Here is a 20,216-nt window from a genome sequence, read left to right on the forward strand (position 1 = left end):
TTTGGCAAATTAATGAGGGGATACTTAATTATTTTCATGAAAAAACATGTGAACAATATAGCAAGTTAAACTGTACATAAATAATGCCATTTTTGGAGCAAAGGACAGTTTCCAGGTGAATAATCATGGATCTCCTGTCAATTACTCTTCTCTCCTTGGATCCATTCATTAGATCGTTATTACTCAATTTCTTCTGTTTCAAAGCATTCTCCAAATACTATAAGATCACTTAGTTCCTTGTTGTAGAGAATTTGTGTCCTCAAAATGAATGGGAGCTTTCAAATATCATAAGGAATGACAGGGTCGCTTTTCTTTAGTTTTGGCAATTAGATTATCTGGCTGAGATTCATTTAGCCTGGTCAGGTAAGTTAGTAAATGTTTGTTTTTCTTTAATCAAACATACTGTTTTGCTGCATTGATCAGATAGTTTACATATTCTGAGTATTCTACAGTTTAAATAGGACATTATTAGTTCAACTCAGTTCATTACAAATAGGTAATACAGATGCTCACACATTTACTCACTGAATGATAGATGCAGGGTAAGAAAACACAAAGCAACTCCATTCTTAGGATGAGAGTAAAATCTTGTGAACCAAGACTCATGAATATGAATAAGGATAAGAGTGTACTAAGGCTGCTGAAACCCTATCATCGATTTTATTTGTTTTTTCTACTATATATTTAGCCAGTTGGTTCTAGAATCAGGGGACATGATACTTCTTTTTTCCTCAGGATATTTCTTAAATTTCAAGACATTACAATGGTGGTTTCCATTAAGGCAAAATTTTATGGTTTTTTTTTAAGAAATCTGCTAGACAGTGCAAACATAGCCAGTTACCATTCTCTGTTGAGGGAATATGGTAAAGTTTTGTATAAGGTGGCATTTACCCAATAAGGGGAAATTTACAGTTTCCAAAAGTGTAATGTAAAAATTCTTTAATTTCTCCTTGTAATTTACACATCTAGTAATACATTTTCTGTGCTGTTTAGCCACCAGTAATTCCAATATATACAGTAACTCTTAAGAGTTACTTTGATGTGACCCAGCATCATCAAAGTAATGCCACTCTTTCTGTTGCCTTGTAGTAAGAATAGTGGATTCTAAGCTAGCAATGTTTCATGCTGGGAACACATATCTTGTCAGACTATGAGCTCATTGAAAGCAGACATAGCAAGTGTATCATTTAAACTGTACTGTGTTTATTTGGGAAGGAAGTAGATGGTGATTACAGAGGACTGAAAGCCCTCTCAAGCCACCCATATTAATAAACCACTATACAATGGGTTGGAATTCTGATAGAAATCATTCATGATCAGGGAATACTTCGATAGAGGAAATCCAGACAACTGGGAAAAGAAGAGGGATGGAGTTGTTCCACAAGCCTGTTTATGTCCCTGTGTTTGGAGTTATAATTCCAATTATATATGTTATTATAATGATATGATCGAATTAAATATTCTATAAGCAATAAATGTTAGCTCAAACAATTGTTTCTATTGAACATTTTAGAAACATTTAGTCAAGACAAGTTGCTTGAAAAAATTGCTGTTGAATTCTATGTGGACATGTACGTTATAAAAACCTAGGGAAGAAAATATTTCAAGAAGGAGAGTATGCCCAACTGTGTCAAAGTCCTCCAGAAGAGAAGAGAATAAAGAATATGAAAAGACCACAGATTGGTGCAAATCTTTGAATCTACAAACTTTGTGACTTTCAGCAATATATTTAACTCCTTGAGCATCTATCTACTGCTTCCATAAAATTTAAATGATACCTAATTCAAAAGATTCATGGGTGGATAAAATTAAATATAGATTGTGTAGCAGAAATTTTTTTCTTCTTATATCCCCTTTCTTCCAGGAAGGGTGAGTCCTGTCTAATTAGAAGATTTTGTGTTCTGCGAGGCATGTTGATGGATTAGCATAAGCACTTTTGAAGCAGGCCTGGGGAGCAGTGGGTCACCCCACTTCTAGAACCTAGAGATCTGGCTGCTCCCAAGGGAGATTCAGGAGACAGGAGCTGAGCAGCAGGGATGCCCTGGGGAGTGGAAAGCCAGCAAGTGGGATAGACTGATGGCATGGTATGGCATGTGGCTCCTTCACTAGAAACCCCTTCCAAAAGTAATTTTTCTAACTGAAATTTTAGAACTCACAGATGCTTGGTGTGGCTCATTTTATGGTGTTAACCAAATAAGGATCTTTATTTCATGGTCAACATGACAAAGCATAGGTTCTCAAGAAAGCCAGAATTCAAGGAAGTTCAAAAGACCACTATAAACCCATGTTCAAGAATGAACAAAAACCTTTGGAAAGACATTAATTCCACAGGATGACCAGAGACAAGAAGAATATAGGGAAATTTCACCAAGACTTTAGGGTGCAAGGAAGCCCTGAACTGACTCATGTGCTACAGATAAAGCCTAGTGCCTTGTACATAATTGATATGGAATCAGTGATGCTAATTAGCACGACCTTAAATGCACAGGAGGGGATTGGAGATGGCCCACTGTCCACAAAGTGGTTGGAGGAATGGGACTGAGATGATGGTTAGATTTCTCTGCTTTATAGGCCATGAAATTAACGACTGGAACAGAACTTTGGCATCGTGTTGCTTTTCCTTAATTTTGCTGTTCTTTGGGAAGTCACATTGAGCTCTGTTCAGGACCTCGCTGCCCTTGTCACTGTTTATCCAGTAAGCAATATTTTAGCTTCACCTCCACAAAATCTAAGAGCTTTGAAATTGGCTACAGACAGGTGCAATGTATATAAGGCAGGAGCACCTAAGGGGATTTTTATTCCTTCTCTAAAAGTACAAAGACATTTACCAGGCCTCTGCAAAATGCTGGAGTTGTAATATAAATGTCCTGGCAACCCAGAAAAAAATCCCAAGGAAAACTAGTTTTTGAAACTACTACCAGGATACTGACCATTGTTGCATTGTTATAATGGTCAAGACTGTGTTCTTAGAAGAGAAATATTTATCCTGTTTGTTTAAGTTAATAGAAAACCATGTGGTATCTGAGATGGTACCACATAACATTCCTGGACAGTGAGAGTGGCATTATCATTTCTTTTCGAATCCACCACAAATATCTAACTCCTTCTGTTTATACAAAAGCAACTGTAATGACTTTTGCTTCTGGCAGACTGAAATAACATGTGGGCCTGTGTAGAAACACTTGGAGTCTACAAAATAAGCTTTTAGTTTATCCCCTGGTAGTTAATTACTATACCTCTAGGTCAATTAAATGGCTCCTAATCACTCAGTTGTAACTGTGGTTTCACTCACAAGCTGTGTATGGTAATTCTAGTTTACTTGTTTTCTTAAGTAAAACTCAAATTGCCGTGTGCATGAGATCCAGATAATGATCAAAACTGAAGTATGCCAAAGTGGGCTATGCAATTAAAACAATTTCATCAAGAGCTTCTTATTTTAAATTGTTGTTATACTGTTAACGTTCTCTCAGTTCCTCCAAAGATCTTTTCTAAAAAATAAAATAAAAGGAGCATTTTTATCTTTATAACTTTAGCACAGAGATTTGCATGATCTGAAATTACACAAGAGGTGCGAAGTCCAAGGTGGTTGTGTGTATTGAAGGAACAACTCCGCACCAGTCCGCTGGGATACAGCGGAATTACCTGCAGGCATTGGCTGTGATTCAGTATTCTCTAATGCAGTGCAATCCCATCTGCCAAAAGCTCACTTTCCTAGCGGCAGTGGTCTGTGCTCATCCTGCTGTTCTAATGTGAATGAATTATTTCCAGCTGTGCCATCTCCCAACAAGACCTCATGATCACTTCCTCTCCACTCTTGCCTATGGACTCCTCCATCTGAGAAATGCCCAGTGAAAGATCTGCCTGTCGCCACCACCCCACTCCCACCCCAGGAAAGCCACCATGCCTACTCTGTGCATCCAGCAAACACTTAGTGAGTGTCTACTGTATACTAGATACTGCTTTTTACCAAACAAATAGAAGGTGAATAAGACTCAAATCTTGTGCTCAAAAACTTTAATGTCCTATGAAGGAGACAGACATTTAGAGAAGTAATTTACAGTAAAGTTTGATAAGAACACTTAAATGAGATGCCCACAAGGTGCATGGACAAAAAGTAGAGGAAACACCCAATTGTATAAAAGGTGATGTGCGGAAGAGGAATCATAGAGACCTTCACAGAGATGCTGGTGCTTGAACTCTGTCCAGAGAGATGTGAGAAATTTGTCAGTTAGATCAAACAGGGAGCATGGATGTCACCAGAAAGAGGAAAGAGCATGAGTAAAGGCAGAAAGGATGGCCGTATGTTTGCTGATTTGATCAACCAAGTGGCTGAGGAAGCCATAAGCCAACAAAAGAAATATAAGAGGGGAAACTGGCCTCTATGTAAGGAGCTCAGTTAGCTTTCTCTGTATTATTGCCACTATCACTGTCATCATTACCATCATCAAACCATGTTTCCCTAATCCAGTTCCTTAATTCATTCAGCAGACTGATAAAGCCATCATGGCCATTCTAAATGGATCCCATGGTATGTTTTCTTCTCAATGGGTAACGTCTACTCTTGACTATTATTCTGCCTATACTGTACATTTAAATTATAAAGTAACTCATGACCCACAACTTGGAAAGTTTAAGTTAACCGATTATCACAAAATAACTTTACCAAATCTATTTTAAGGATACCCCATGAAAAGTGCTACATCCACATGGTTTTGTAGGCAAATTGCTTTAAACCTTCAAGAAATAAGTACTTCTAATGCTAATTAAACTTTCAGAGCATAGAGAAGTAAATGCTTTTCTGAAGCAAGTATAATAATAATGCAGAACTTGACAAAGAAAGCACAATTAAAGAATACCTTGATGAAAGGGTTATACCGTTTATTTAAAACAATAAGGGTATAGAAAATCTAGTGAAAGCCTGAAAAGATAACAATGAAAAGAATGATGGAAAAAGAATAATTATTATAGATATTAAAATAAAGTTATAGGAATTGAAATAATGTGTGGCTTAGACTAAATGTACATGTCAGTAACATAAAAAATAAAGAAATATACACAAATATATATGGTAATTTGATGCCATAATAAAAATATTAAGTGGACAAAGGATGATTTTTCAATAACAGTATTGAGACAGTTGGTAGATACTATTCCAAAAAATGTGAATTCAAATATTACTCCTCACATTAAAATAAGCTCCAGAAGGATACAATAATGCACTACAAAAAGATACATGCAAATATATCAAATAAAAGTATAAGTAACATTTTTTAACAACTTTTAATTAGGAGGACCCTTAAAGAAAAAGACTAATGACTGTGAGTACGATACAGACACATAAATTCTATTATCAAAGCCACAGGGAAAGACTAAAATCCAAATGGGAAACTTCAGGACACTTATAAGGGTTAATATTCCTAACATAAAGAGCCCTGATTAGTTAATTTTTAGAAACAAATGTGCCAGTAGGTAACTAGGCAAAGGAAGTGAAGAGGCAATTGACACATATACCAAAAAAGAAAATAGGAATGGTCCATAAAAGTGTGAAAACTTTGCTAATAATTTAAAAATGCAAGTTGTAACTATAATAAATGATCATTTGTGACCTATTAGATTGGCAAAGAAAAAACAACTTCATAATATCTCATATTGGAAGTGTTTAAAGAAAAAGGCATGCTCATTGGTGGGAAATGATTTGACAATATTTATCAAAAGTGGAATGTATTTTATCAGTCTCTCTTAGGAATTAAAGATACTTGAACATGTATTTAAGAGCATATTTGGGACTGTTTATTTATAATTTTATATGGTAGTGATGTTAGAAATATCCTAAATATTATTCAGCAGTAGATAGATACAGTTTATCTAGGCAGACATAAAAAGCTTAAATGCCTAGATGGATCATGGCAACAGTAAAGGAGGAAAGTGGATCAGGTGTGAGACAATAGGGAATGATGGAAACTATAGAGAACCAGACAGCATTTACTTTTTCAAGGGGACAGTCACTCTCAGCTTCAACTGATTGCTGCCATGAGAAAATGCTGATTCAGGCTGCCAGGTTTTCCAGTTTTTCTGAAAGAGAAGCTGGAAATTGCATTTGAAGTCAGATTATAGAAGGAAATACCATGTGCATCATGTATAAACATGCCAAATTTGAATTCTGAAATACCAGTTTGTACCACCTGATTTATACGGTGAAATACTTTATAACCATCATTGTGGTAAATTGTTCCATTGCCCCCATATTTGCTTTCCCTTCCCTGAGATTTTGTCTATCTCATCCTCTGCTGTGTACATGGAAGTGCCTCCCACGGGGGCAGCAAACTTCCTTCCCTCCCCCATTAATGTCAGGCTCAGCCCTGTCTCACTTTGACCAAACAAATATGAGTGGAGATGACATACACCATGGGCAAGAAGCTAGAAGAGCTGTTACGTCTCCACCCCACCTTCCTTCTGCTTCTGCCCTACACAGGGCTACGTAATCCTGAAATGAGATGACGTAAAGCAGAGACAGCAGGTAATTCCCAACCCCAGGCATGCCATGTACATATAAGAACTAAATATTTGTAGTTACAAGGCATCAAACTATTGGGGTTGTTACGGCAGCAAAGCTGAATTAAACTACTAAGAACTCTGACAGTTTTCATTGACATGGAAAGAGCTCTACAATGTGTTATTCAGTGAAAAAAACAAAACAGCAAAGCAGAATGCAGAATATGAAACTCTTTATGTAAAAATGTGCTTACTAATATACCTCCACATAAGTAAATGTATTAAGGAAAAGTCTGGAAGTTATGCAAAAATTGTTGATGGTGATTATCTTGACATTTGGAACTTTGGACAGTTTTTATTTTTTGTTTTTGTATATTCCTGTATTTTTTGATCTTCTCTAACAAATCATCTTTGTAAAAAGAAACTAATTACTATTTTAACATGCTTGATAGTTGAAAGAAGCTCCAGAGGTACATAGAACATTACAAGATAATCCTGTTAGGAGAATTTTCCCCCTCAAAAAAGGAAGTATCTGTCTTCTCATGAAAGCTTGATTGTAGAGCCCAAATGGGCCAAGGCACTCCCAAAGAAAACCGGAGTACAGAGATTTCCTTATCAGGATTTCAAGAATTATTATAAAGCTACAGTAATTAAGGCATGTGGTTTTGGCATCATACAGGTATATGAACCATTCAAAAAAAGTTGAGGGTCTACGCAGAAACTTGATTCATGACAATGTCGGCACTGTAGACCAGTGGGAAAGGAACTGGAAATTCGTTCGTGTTGGAAAGTCAATTGTCCATATTTAAAAAAATAAAATTGGGCCCCTACCTCACATTGTAACTCAAAATTAAGGCCACATGGCTTCCACATTTTGAGATGAAAAGTAATATAAAACATGTAGAAGACAAGTCTGCAAAAGGTTTTAATGACTTTAGAAGAAGGGAAGGATTTCCTTAATATAAAAAGCTCAAATCAAGAAAAAATGATTAATTTAACTACGTCAGAGAACTTCCGTTCCTCGAAAGACTTCGTTGAAAACTGAAAGCATAAACTACAAAGCAGAAGATATTCAAAATACCTGTAACTGGCACTGTAATATTTAGTAATTTTTCAGTGCTTACTATGTGCTAGATACTATGCTCAGTACTTTACATATATTAATACATATAATTTCATTTTCACAGCTACCTTGTGAAATAAATAGTATTGTCATCCCCATTTTATAGATAGTGAGGAGGCACAGAGAAGTTAGGAAACTTGCTCAAATCCACAGATTAAGTGATAGAACTGGGATTTGAACCCAGCAGACAGACTGGCTTCAATGTCTGTCCTTTTAACCACTTCAACACTGCATTATTTTGCCTCAGCTACATTAAATAAAAGTTGGTAATCCAAAATACATAAAGAACACCTACAAATCAGTAACAAAAAGACTTAACAATGCAATAAAAAAGGGCAAAAGATTTAACAGAATAGGAAGTATGAGTGGTCAATAAACATGATTAGTGCTCAGTTTCACTAGTAGTCAGTGAAATGCAGATTAGAACTACAAAGAGTTATATAATTGCACATCCACCTGATTGGCAAGGATGGGAAGTTTGCCAGTATAAAATAATGGCAAGGATATGAATTTCACTCTATTGGAGGGATTGTAAATTGATAAATGTATTAAAGTCATCCTCATAAGTTAGTTAGTTGGTATTTTGGTCCTAATATCTAAAGTTTTTATGAAAAAAATCCTATTTTTAGGCCATATTTTTCTTTAGCACAACAGTTCAGCGTGGACACATAAAATAGTCCCATTAAAAATAGAAGCAAATATGTTTCAATTTGTAAAATATGTACATGGAGTTTATTAAGTGGCTTATAAAATATAAAATTAGTCTTTAAATATTGCTGGAAAATTGAGACTCAAGTCTCTATTAAGATCATACATATTTGAGTGAAAAAATGATTTTGACTTGTTCTTCAGAGCCTATTTAAGAAGGATTTTCATACCAACTTGGAGTGGTTGACGAACTAAAATGATAACTATTCATTGATTGCAGGTGTAGGGGAGGAAAACTTTTCCTTTCTTCCAGTCTAGGTTCTTTGGCTGGTCTAAAAATTGACATAAGACGGATTAACTAGGAAAAGCAAACTTAGTTTTGTATGTATTGGAGCTCATAAAAAAAGGAGACTCAAAGAGGTGATCAAAGCCGGTGGTTTTTATATCTTTTAGACAAAGAAACAATAAGTGTGTGAAGAGTTGACAAGATAAAGAAGTTAGGGCTTGGAGAAGCAAATTAATGAAGTAGCAAGAATTGTTTATACAGCTTTCTCAGCCCTGAATGAGAAGCCTTCTACCCTCCAGGCGCAGGGAGGGACTCTTCCCGTGGGGAATTTATTTCCTGCCTTCAGGGGACCAGAAGAGGGCCAGAGAGTCCTTTTTGCACTGACTGTGTAAGTAACTTTAACTCAAAATCATCAATATGCTAAAGTGGCATATTTTGGGGAGGCCTGCCCTTAATGCCATCACAGAGTTTTAAGCCATTTTTTTTTTCATCATTTAATCTGGTGCCCTTTGGCTCATTTCTCACTGTTCCTTGTATGATATTTATCTTAAAATATTGAATCAGCAAGGGAAGTGTCAGAAGATTACAGCTCAGTTCATCTCAAACCTGTGCATATTTTTACACTGACCTGCAAAACAGTCTTAGTGATGTTATTATAAAAAGGCCAGAGAGAAGAATTGGGAGGAAAAAAAAGAAACAACCATGCCGTTCTAGAAGGCTTCCTGACATCAATGCTTTGAACAATCATTTTTGACTAGGCAGGAGTTATAGGAAGAACACCCCTCAATCCCTCCATCCAGTCCCGCAGAATTAAGTCCCGGAGGCAGCTCCTGTCCAGTGCGCTTGAGGTACTGATCTGTGAGACATCCCAGTGCCAGCAGCCTATGGGGCCCACAGTATAAAAATAAGGTAAATAATGTTTTCTTTTCCACATCTGCATGCTGAGATTGTTTTGGAGATCTTTCAACTTAACTCATTAAAATCAAGTTGTACCAGCCTTCGTTTTAATAAGATTCTAATCTCAAAGTCTATCCTTCTCATCAATGACTTTATACTGTTAATTGCTTTCTTGTCCTCCATTAAATTGCGGTTGCAACTGCTTCTTCTTAACAGGCTCTTTGTGCTTTGTATTCTGCCCCATGCTCTGCAGATACACTTAGTAACATCATCTTCCTAAAGAACAAAATTACATATTATCCCTTTAATCTTGATGTACTTTTTTATGTATTTGGTTCCTAGCTAGTGTCCAACCAGGAAGCTACATATTATCTTCTTTTAAAAGAAAGTGTTGTTGTTTTTTAAAGCAGCATAATATGGCCAGAATTTATCTCTAGATGGAACTCACATAGTGCATTCATTTATTGTTTTATAGGACCAATTAAAAAGACAAAGGGGTCTACTCTCCCCTTGATACACAAGAGTGACTTCCATTAACATTAATGGAAGGGAAACACTTGCATGAAGATGAGAGGAGCAATCATATTAGAAAGTGAAAAAAACAGAATCTAGAATGGATGTCTCCACTTTTTTCATGAGAGAAGCTACACAGAAAACCAACCACTCAATTCACAAATGTGTTTCTCCCCTACACTCTCTGCTTGTTTGTGTATTAAAGAAAATCAGTGAATAATTTTGAGGCAGTTTCTTCCTTCCCAAATCAATCAGATGTGAATTTGTTATTTTAACACAAATGACACAACTTGCAGGAAGAATTCAGTAATGCAAAGCGGTCAGGGGATCTGACAGGTTTTTGCTGCAGCAGAGTCTTGTGAGACCTGCTTTTGGAGGGGGAGGTGAAAATAGAAATTGGTTACCTGAAGATCTCTGTACACGGAAGCTGGATTTTCAAGGGTGACAGGCTGTTCGTGTCAAGCTTATCCTTTGACACATCTTGCCTGAAATCTATCAAAATCTGGGAACTGCTTCTGACTTTTCACTGTAGCCTCTGCATCTGTGATCCTCTTGTTGCTCTTGTGTATCTTATGAACGTCTTAAATTTTAAAATGACATCATCTGATGCAAATTGAGAACGTTTTTCTTTTATCATTCCTTTTTTTGTTTGTTTGTTTTATTGCTTAGGGGGTATTTAAAGTGTGACTAGCTCCCATGCTATCATCTTTCCTTAAAAAATGCTGACACACTCATTTTGCATCTGGTGAATATTGAGTTCAAATTAGATTTTAACCTTTGAAAATGTGCTTCAAAGTTACAAGCAGTCTTCTGCACAACAGTCATCTCCTTGGCATCTTTCTGTCTGTCCTCCATTTCTGTGGCCTGGACTTTCACTTGCTACAAAAATCAGGCTCAGTGGTATCATTTTCTGCCTCCAATCTCTCCCTTCCCCTGACTGCTTAGCACTATCCCTAGAATGTTCTTACTGTTCATACTGACCTGGAAAATACTTCTGAGATGTTTTCTACTTTAATTGCTTCCTTTCTGAACTATGACAAATTCCCTGCTTCACAATATTACCTACAACTTTCTTTGGAGCCAGGGAGATCCAACTCTTCAGCCAGTTCCAACTTTTTTTAGCTTAAAATGTGACTATATCCCAGTCCTCTTTACTTGGCATTATTAAGTGGTTTGTGTAAGGTATCCGATGGAACCAGGGGTGAGGGGAGGTGGAGACTGCAAGAGGAAGGTCCCATGGGCATTTCATTTTTTAAAAATTTCATGCCCCCTACATACCTCAGTGCTTGTTGAGGTCATCTGAGAAGCTGACACCAAGATGAGATTACATGTGCTTTATTGGGGGAAATGCCTGGAAGGGCTCAGGGGGGAAGCACGAGCCTCTGACTGGGGTGGAGGTCTGATACCTGCGGAAGGAGGGCAGGGAGGAGGGATGACTGGGTAGGCATGGTGCAGTTCTAAGAAACTTTTAGACAGGCCAATAGGAAAGTCCTGAGGACATTCCCCTGCTAGAGAAGTGGCACATCAGGCAGGAACGGGGCTGCACAATACTCTCACCATGCCCCTCCATGGCTGGGCATCACCCAGGGAAGCCTGGCACCAGTGAACATGGTGCCGGACCCAGAGAGGTGGCAGTCGGGCCATCGGGTCACTGTGCAGGAGATCTGACTGGCCACCTTTTTAAGCCACCGCACCCAGCTTTTTGTTTTCCCACTTGCCCAGGGGCTGTTGCCCTCAGGAGAAGAGCTCAGCAAACTCTCAGGGCAGGTGTGCTCGCCCTGGCTGTCCTGGGGTGCTACCTTCTGCCCCTTTGGGAACCGCGGGCTCACTGATGGGCAGTGTGGTTCCTCCCTCTCCCCCAAAGCTCAGAAATTGACGAGAACCATGCATCAACTAAACTAGTAACAAGGCTATGCTAAAGCCAAGGCTGAAAATGCATTTCCTCTTTTCCACTCCAAATTATGTAAAGCCATGTTTCCAACAGAGCACCTAACAGGTTGTAGAAATCAAGCACCACTAAGATACTCTGGTAATAGATTGGCAACATAAGATCCCCAAGTTTGAATATAAACCCACCACCATTTTCAAATTTCAAAGTCCAAGTAGAGTCTGCAGTCAGGTTCTTTGCCCTAATGAATAATTTTTTTTTAATCCAAAATTTATTCTCTTAAATTCTTTACATTGCTTAGGGCCAGCTGGTGGGGTTCTTGCTACCAAGGGGAGTTAGGGTTTCTTTAGCAGCTTCCTTCTCGATGTCCATCACTGGGATAGATACAGTTCCCTCAGTGCTTCATAAACACAGCCTAATTTTTGGAGGTGCAGGAAGTTCATAGGAACCTCAAGTTTATTTACAACCCTAATCTCACATTACCCAACCTAGAAAGAGACCTGGTCCCCAGCCCTTGAAGTGATTATCCCAGTGTCCAGGGTCACCTAAACCATAGCAGAGGTTCAGTGGGCAATGAGTGGGGGAGGGTAGATGAAGAAAATCTTGGTTATAGTTTTCCAAGGATGCCAGTCATTCTATGCCTGATGCCCAGAACCTATGACCTGTGAGTAGAAATTCTACTGGGAAAAATCTCTCCATGGAGGCTAATTAGGCCCTATACATTTATGTCTATGGGGGAAAATCCATCAGTGTGAATGTGCCCCTCCAGTAAATGCTCTTGACCGGGTACTTTTCTTTCAAAACATATCTCGAGGCTGAGAACTACGTCTGTCATCCTTCAAGGCATCTGACACCATACCTAACATATAAAAGGGGCTTGATAAATAATTGTTGTAATAAAATAGAATTTAGTAGAATTTAATTCCTCCTCCTGTCATTCAACCTTCTATATAACCTTAGTTGAAGAATAGCCTGGCTTACAAGATGACCTGTTAAAAGTATGTTATAATTACCGTGTGATATAGGATTTTCTAAATACTATACAACAAAAAGTAAAAGAGAAATAAATCAGGCTCTGGGACCAGTATGACTGTGACTATTGTCCATAACCTCTGATTTCAGATTTTATGTTCATCACTATAGCCACATTATTTTCATTGCGGGACTTCATGACAAATAGATGTTTATTGTTATAACTATACAAAAGTTATAAATATAACATATTTATACTAATAAAATAATGCACTTAACATTATTAACATTATGTATGCTTTTTTAAAGCTAGGTTTCTACTCATAAACTTTGAAAACCACTGGTTCAGCAACAGTAAAATTGGCTTTGAACTTAAGAGTTTTATCTACATTCGGGTTCTTCTCTGCCTTAACATATTTGGGATTCAGTGACCTCTTTTGTAATGAGAGTGATTATACATATCTCAAAGTCTATTGCAAGATTCAGAGAGTTAAATAAAATCTTAAAAGCCCCTGGCACAGAGCAGGATCTCTATGTGCCTTTATACAAAGCAATCATAATTAAATACACAGGATGGCAAACAAAATAGGGCCTTAATAAATGTTTTGATTAGTTTTATTTTCAATATTTGGAGATACTTTGGCTATTATAATTTCAACTATAATGTCATAAATCAGTTTTCACTATTAAAATTACAACATATAAATTTTCATATTACTTTGTTTATATCTCTGTTCTAGCACATGCTTCCCACTAGAATTTCAGTGCCTTTAGGATAGGGATTGTGTATTCATGTAGTCTTCATGTAGTTGAACTCAGTTCTGTAAATACTTATATTTAAATTCAGCAAACACGTGTGTAAACTTATTATGTACCGGTTTCTGTTGCAAGTACTTTGTAAATATTAACACACTTATTCTTCATAATCCTCTGAGGTAACTACTACTATGACCTCCATTTCATAGATGAGGAATCTGAGGCTTGGGGAGCTGAAGGGACCCAGTGAAAGTCACCCAGCTTAAGTGAGCAGTAGAACCAGACCTGGAGCCGGACGCCACCTGGCTTCAAGCCCACCTTTCGATCCTCACATCATGCTGCCTCCCGCTAATGAAAGGGATCGTATCACAGAAAGGAAGTTGCATTAGCAATCTGACTGAATCAGTGATAATTTAATGCGAGAATGTGAATTTTGGTTTCCGTGGTAACCTTAACTCTTCCCTCTTGGTATGTGTGTATTATAACAGAAACATAGTTGAGCCTTGGTAGTTGTATGTATGGTAGTGTCAATGCACAGCAGGACCCTTTTATCCATCAGTGCTGCGAGCACCATGCCGTGGGCCTATGAAAGTGTTTAAAAACCGCAACAAAATTTTTATCCTGAAGTAAGAGAACTATAAAATTGAAATTAAGGAATATCTACAAAATGAGATATAATACCACCTTTATTAATTGTTGCATTTAGTATTCAAAAACATTTCGGTATACTTTCAAACAACCTGTAGGTTTAATTTGCTCCCTGCTTTAAAATTCCTGAGTAAGCTGAATCATCACTGAATCATCATAACCGATCATACATAAGATACTTAAAATAAATATTTAATAAAAATAAAAACTTTTCAAATATTTTATTACAAATTATATTTCAAATAAGTACATTTTACTGGACAATACGATATGTAGAGGAGCCTACGAAGGACTTAAAGTGGCCCTGTTATGACTCACTTCGTTTCAGCCCTTGACAAACTGCCCAGCATGCTGCCTGCTTCTCTGTACACTAATAGCCACACTGTGTGAGGCGAAGAAGAAAGCATGCACAGTCTTATTTATGAGTTTCATAAGTAACCAATTTTTTTAAATTGACAGGTATTTTTCCTACACATTACCAAATACTTGAATTATTCCTCCTCCCCTATTTTCTGACTTTGTAATTCTGAGAAATATTTCCTACAAGCAGCCACAGAAAACAGCATTAAAAGGATGAGGGGAAAGAGCTTGAGACCGAGTGGGCTGGGAATGACTGATGAGCTCCCTCACCACCTGGACCATAAGGTCCTGGAGGATGGAGACACATCTGGGGCCCGGAACACTCAGATTCTATGACTATGTAAGCAGAGCCCTCGGCCTGTTTGCATTATTTTCAATATCCCATGGCTGCCCCTCAGCGCCCAGCACAGCCCTGAGTGCACAGAAGGCCCTTCGGAGTCCCCCAGCCGCCGCAACAAAGCACCGCAACGAGGCGGCTCACCAGCCCAAACTTCCCGCCTTACAGTTGTGAAGAATGCAAGTCTGAACAGCTCTGAAGAGCCGCATTCCTCCTGGGGGCTCCCAGGGGAGAATCTGTCTCCTCTACTTCCCAGCTTCCCGAGGCCGCCAGGGTTCCTCAGGTCGGGCCCCGGCCCCCATCTTCACACCAGCAGCCCCTGCTGGGGTCTTCCTTACATTGCATCACTCTGACCAACTCTTGTGCCTCCCTCTCCCACTTTTAAGGACCCTGATGGTTATATTGGGCCACCCAGAGAGTCCAGGATGGTCTCCTCTTCACAGAGTCCTTCACTTAATCCCACTAGCGAAGTGCCCTTTGCCACGTACAGTAGATTCCAAGCAACAGGACGGGGTTGTGGCATCTGTGGAATGGGGGCCATTGTTCTGTCTACCACAGAGGCCCTTGGCAGACTCCAGATGAACAGGTTCCTTGGGGCACCTGAGCAACCGCTGGGCATCCTGCTGAGGGGTTCTCGGAGCGCGTCGGGTCCGTCTCGCTGGGCTCCTGCACCCGCCTCCCCAGTGCACCTTGTATGCGGCCTCTGAAGTTGTCTCTGCCTCTCTTCCCAATCGGTACTTTTCCCTTAAACCTAATGTAGGGAGTTGTATGAGCCACTCTTCCTTTCATTCTCTTGGTAAAAATAGCCCGTGAGATAGACCCTTGGTGTGAGTGGGGAGCGGTGTTCGCCGACACGTGTGAGAAACTGCGTATCTACACTGGTAGTTTTGTTTCCCATCTCTATCTCTGGTGTTTGCTATTTTTTAATCTGGAAAAAAGAATTGTTTTGTAAAGTTGCCACTGCAAAGACTCTTCCAGGACCTTTGGGGGTTAGTATGTAGGTGGCCGATGGTGCGCTTGTCTCCCCGCTCCTTGCGCTGCCCCCACTCCTCTCCTCCCACCTTCCCTGCCAATCACAGGTGTCAGAGTGGCAGTGGAGGAAAACAGCCAGGCAGGCGTGCCGCGCAGCTGGGTGTCCCAGCAAATCTCTGCATCAATTTGTGCCTCTGTTTCCTTATATATAAAATGTGAGGAGCAGCAGCTTTTTGACTTCATACTGCCCTCAGGAACCAGTGTTTCATTTTTGTATTTTATTATAACATATTTGAGTTCTGTAACAGCCATCAGGGCTGCCTAAGACAGAGGCTACAACAAGCTAAAGGCCAAGCTCCTCAGCACTGAGGCTCTTCCCAGTCTCCCCTTAACTTCCCAGCTTCATCTCCCATCGCATCTGCTGGACAGAACCTGCTGAGAAAACACGCTTCTAGGCCCCAAACATGTCGGAAGGGGAGATGACTTAAAGTTCTCTCTATGTGGTTTTTTTTTTCACCTTAATCAGTAGGAAAAAGTAGGGGTGCCGGGGTGCAAGCAAGTGTCAACCAGTGTTAGAGGGATTTTTCCTCAAATATTACCATGATTATCTCGCCTTGAAAAAAGAAAAGAAATATAGTGAATGTGTTTCCATTTGGATAAAATGTATGTTTCAGTTTAGAAAACAGCCAATCAGATGTGACTGTGTGGTAGTTAGTGATTCCTGAACAGAAGGATGTTTTAATTACGTATTATTAAACCTTATCTGCCCTAAATAAAGGAGATGGGAGAACAACTCGGCTCCTACTTCACTCAGTGGGCGTCAGGAGTAAATAAATGGGAAGTCAGCTTCTAGTTAGGATGTTGCTACCTGATTTGCGGGGCAGTGGGGATGGAGACTGAGAGGTTTCTGCTTATGCACCTGATGCCTCAGCACCAGCTACCTGGGGAAGAGCACAAGACAACTCAGGAAGGGCCACTGACGTTGCAGCCTCCCCAAGCTGCTTTCATATGGAGGAAGGATGCCTAAGCCACGGGAGTATTCTGCAGAGGGGTCAGGGCGGTGAGAACAGAACCAAGGGGCTATTGTCACAACATTCACAGCTTCAGCCTTTGTCCTTACACCCTTTACACAGACCTCTTTTACTTTTTAAAAGCTGTCTTAAGGGTGCTCAGGTTGTTCTGGGTGGATGAATTTCTGACAGTTGTTTTCCCCAAAACCCCCCCGCCTCTCAGAGATGCCGTCCAGGGCCCACGCCATGCCCTGTTACACCTCGAGGCCTTCGTAGGCACTGCTGTTAGTACCCGAACCACCCTTTTCCACTCCCCGCTTGCACACTGGGCAATTCCTGCCCATTGTCAGTGCTCAGCATCAGAGCTGTGAAGCTCTTCCTAATGACCAACAGACCCCAACATGCACAGCAAGGAAAGGTCATTGATTAATATTGTATGCTAACCTTTAATGTATTATACAGGCTGAATGTGTGCATAACAATTTTACTGCAGACTTTTCATCAAAACATTTTGTTTGGCAGGCTGTGCTAGACACCACAGAAATCAAGTTAAATGACTAGTGCCTGTGTTTTCAGAACATTTAAATACATATTCAAATGGGGGCAGGAGGTGGAGAATGAAAGGAAACCAGAGTAATCACCTGAGAAAAATCATAGCTTCTTATCCTGCTTGCCAGTGACTTTTTCCTTTAACATTAAATAACTACAGCAAAGCTTCCCTGAAATGCATGACTTAAATTTCCTTTTTGCTTTACAATTCACAAGTTGTTCTCATATTCATTATCTCACTGGATCTTGGCAACAACCTGGTGCAAATGCCCATTTTACGGATGTGAAATTGCCCAACAGGGCCATTGACTTGTCTGAAGTAACAGCTAGTGGGTGTGGCAGTGGGGAGAGGAGGGTGTGGTCACTCATCTACCCATCAGGCAGCGAGTTATGTCAATAACTCATCCCACACTCAGTTGGAAAGTTTGAAGCCTGAAAAGTCATAATTTATTATTCATTTTCTACGTCTGCTTATGTAACAGAGCTCTGTATGGTGCGCTCCCTTTATATACTATTTTCTTACCACCTTGCCATGTGCTAACATAAGACTGTTAAATGGTAATCTCATGCTTCTGACATATTCAGCTTCCCATTCATTAGGGTGACAGGAAGAACTTGGCTGGAGGAGCCCCAGGAGACAGTGGCACTCCAGTCCTGCAGGCCTGCACTGATACTGAAGATACCAAACAGCACCTAAATCAGGGGGAGAATTAGGGGGAAATTACCAACAAATATGATAAAACATTGATTCTTTTATTTTAGGGCAAGCTCATACAAATGAGGAAAACCTAACATATCAACACAAAAAGGTACAAAATACACAGGAAGCAATGATAAATAGACTAATGACTAAGAGAATATGAAATACCTATAGTAGTCAATAAAATATGTGTTAAAATAATCCCCATCCATCGAATTAGTGAAAAATTAAATATAAATTATATGTATAATGATGAAACAGGTACATTGTAAACACTGCTGTTAGAGGTACAGTGTAAGTCTTGCTGTAAAACAAATTGGGACTGTGTATCAAGAACTTCAAAATAGCTCATATTCTTCCATTTAGTAATTTCACTTTTAGGAGTCTGCTTGAAGGAAACAATCAGAAATTTAGCTAAATAATCAAAAGCATTGATAGTCAACTCAACATTATTTATAATAGTGGAAAATTGAAATCTTAGGTAAACAACAGTAAGAAAAATGTATATAAATTATCATACAGCTCTGTTATATCATAATAACGCAAAGGATGCATAATGACATGGAGAAATGTTAAATTGTGAATGTCAAAATTCATTCACCTAAAAATCTTGCAAGAATATAGTGGCTCTTCATCTGGTGGGGACAGTGAAGTCAGGGACCTTTGCCATACCTAGAAGGGCCTTAGAGAGGGCACTGGGCTGAGGCCCAGATGTGCAGGCTCTGCCCGTACCTACCACGTGGCCTTAGCCAAGCCCCTATATCTGCCCAGACCTCCCGTTTCCTCCTGGTGCCCCAGCTCCTACACCAGCAGGAGAATCGTGAGATGATGGGTATTCGAACCGCCTCGTGGTGAGGAAGCGGGCGCTGTTTGCACAGAATGCAGGCACTAGACAGGGGAAATGACTGGTGGGGTGATCACTAAGCTGAGAAAGTACTTAGAAACTACATTGCAGTCTATGTATAGGATTTTAACTGATTCTTAATTTTCATTCCTTTCCACGTAAAGCACATTCATCTCCCCAGCTGACATCAGTATGGTAAACATCATGCCAATTGCCTAATCCTGTGACGTGCCCCCACAGACAGCCCTGAGTCCTTTGATCTCCCACGTACACCAGCTCACTAGAATGGCTCTAGCCTCATCCAAGTAGAGCCTTACGGGGAAGCACTGCAGTTAAGATGATCGGCTCTGGGTCAGGACACCTGGTTCCAATCCCAGTTTGTCATATGCCAGTCGCAGAGCCTTAGCCAAGGTGCTTACCTGCTGTGATGCCACAGTTCCCTCAGACTTAAAATGGGGATGGCAACCTCTACCTCACTGGGGTGGTGGGTGGATTAAGTGCAATAATCCAGGTAAAGGGTTAGGCTAGTGAAACACCTGGCACAGAGTCAACAATAAATGGTGGTTTTATTTTTACGCTGCCCTAACTCTTGACAGCTCTCAGCTTCCAGTTACAGAAGAGTGCTTGTACCCTCGCCAGACCTCCCCACACTGTCTGGTTAAGGAGGGTAGGAGCAGTCTCCAGAGCCCAGGACAGTGTTAAAGCAGAAAGCATAGATGACTGTCCAGACTGTGGCAGAAAAGCTATGGATGTCCAGAGTGCTCGTGGGTACCCCTAAAATGTGATCCCCAAACTGTGGACCCCTGGCCTAATGTAGGGTTTGAGTATTAGTGCAAATTGGGAATGGGTAGCATTTGAAAAACCTTCACAGAGAGTTTGGAGTGGCTAATGTGTAAGGGGAAACAAAACACTGAGAAAGGATACACGTAGAGAGGGAGAAATCTGGTGTGGTCCTTAAAACGTGCACATGACAGAATTCTGAGAGTAGGGACTGGGGGTCAGAAATAGGCCACAAAGGAGTCAAAGCAGAAAGAAACATGTTTGTGCACGTACATACCGAGCTAGAGCGGCCATGCCGGCTGGGAGCCAGAGAGTGACACTGGATTTCCTCAGGATGGCTGGTCCCTGGCCTCTTCCTTCTCGTCTCTTTGGGCCCCTTCAGTTTATCTGTCCCCTCCTCGGTGCTTCTTCGCACTGATGGTCATGTAATCATCACCCTTT

At 39.9% G+C, this 20,216-nt stretch overlaps 1 protein-coding gene across 4 annotated transcripts in view; it reads left to right on the forward strand.

Annotated features, from left to right (window-relative positions):
• The window catches only part of ATRNL1 (attractin like 1), a 750,424-nt gene that overhangs the window by 700,559 nt on the left and 29,649 nt on the right, over nt 1-20,216 (forward strand). Inside the window, exon 29 of one of the 4 annotated variants that reach the window (XM_036898415.2) lies at nt 9,308-9,437. The exons of the other annotated variants lie outside the window; for them this stretch is intronic. Coding sequence (XP_036754310.2) covers nt 9,308-9,363 — 56 coding nt within the window. The 3' untranslated portion in view covers nt 9,364-9,437. Of the gene's footprint in view, nt 1-9,307; nt 9,438-20,216 lie in introns of those variants that run through there. 4 annotated transcript variants of the gene reach the window in all.

Source organism: Manis pentadactyla, chromosome 8 (assembly GCF_030020395.1).
Source record: "Manis pentadactyla isolate mManPen7 chromosome 8, mManPen7.hap1, whole genome shotgun sequence".
Lineage (NCBI taxonomy): Eukaryota > Metazoa > Chordata > Mammalia > Pholidota > Manidae > Manis > Manis pentadactyla.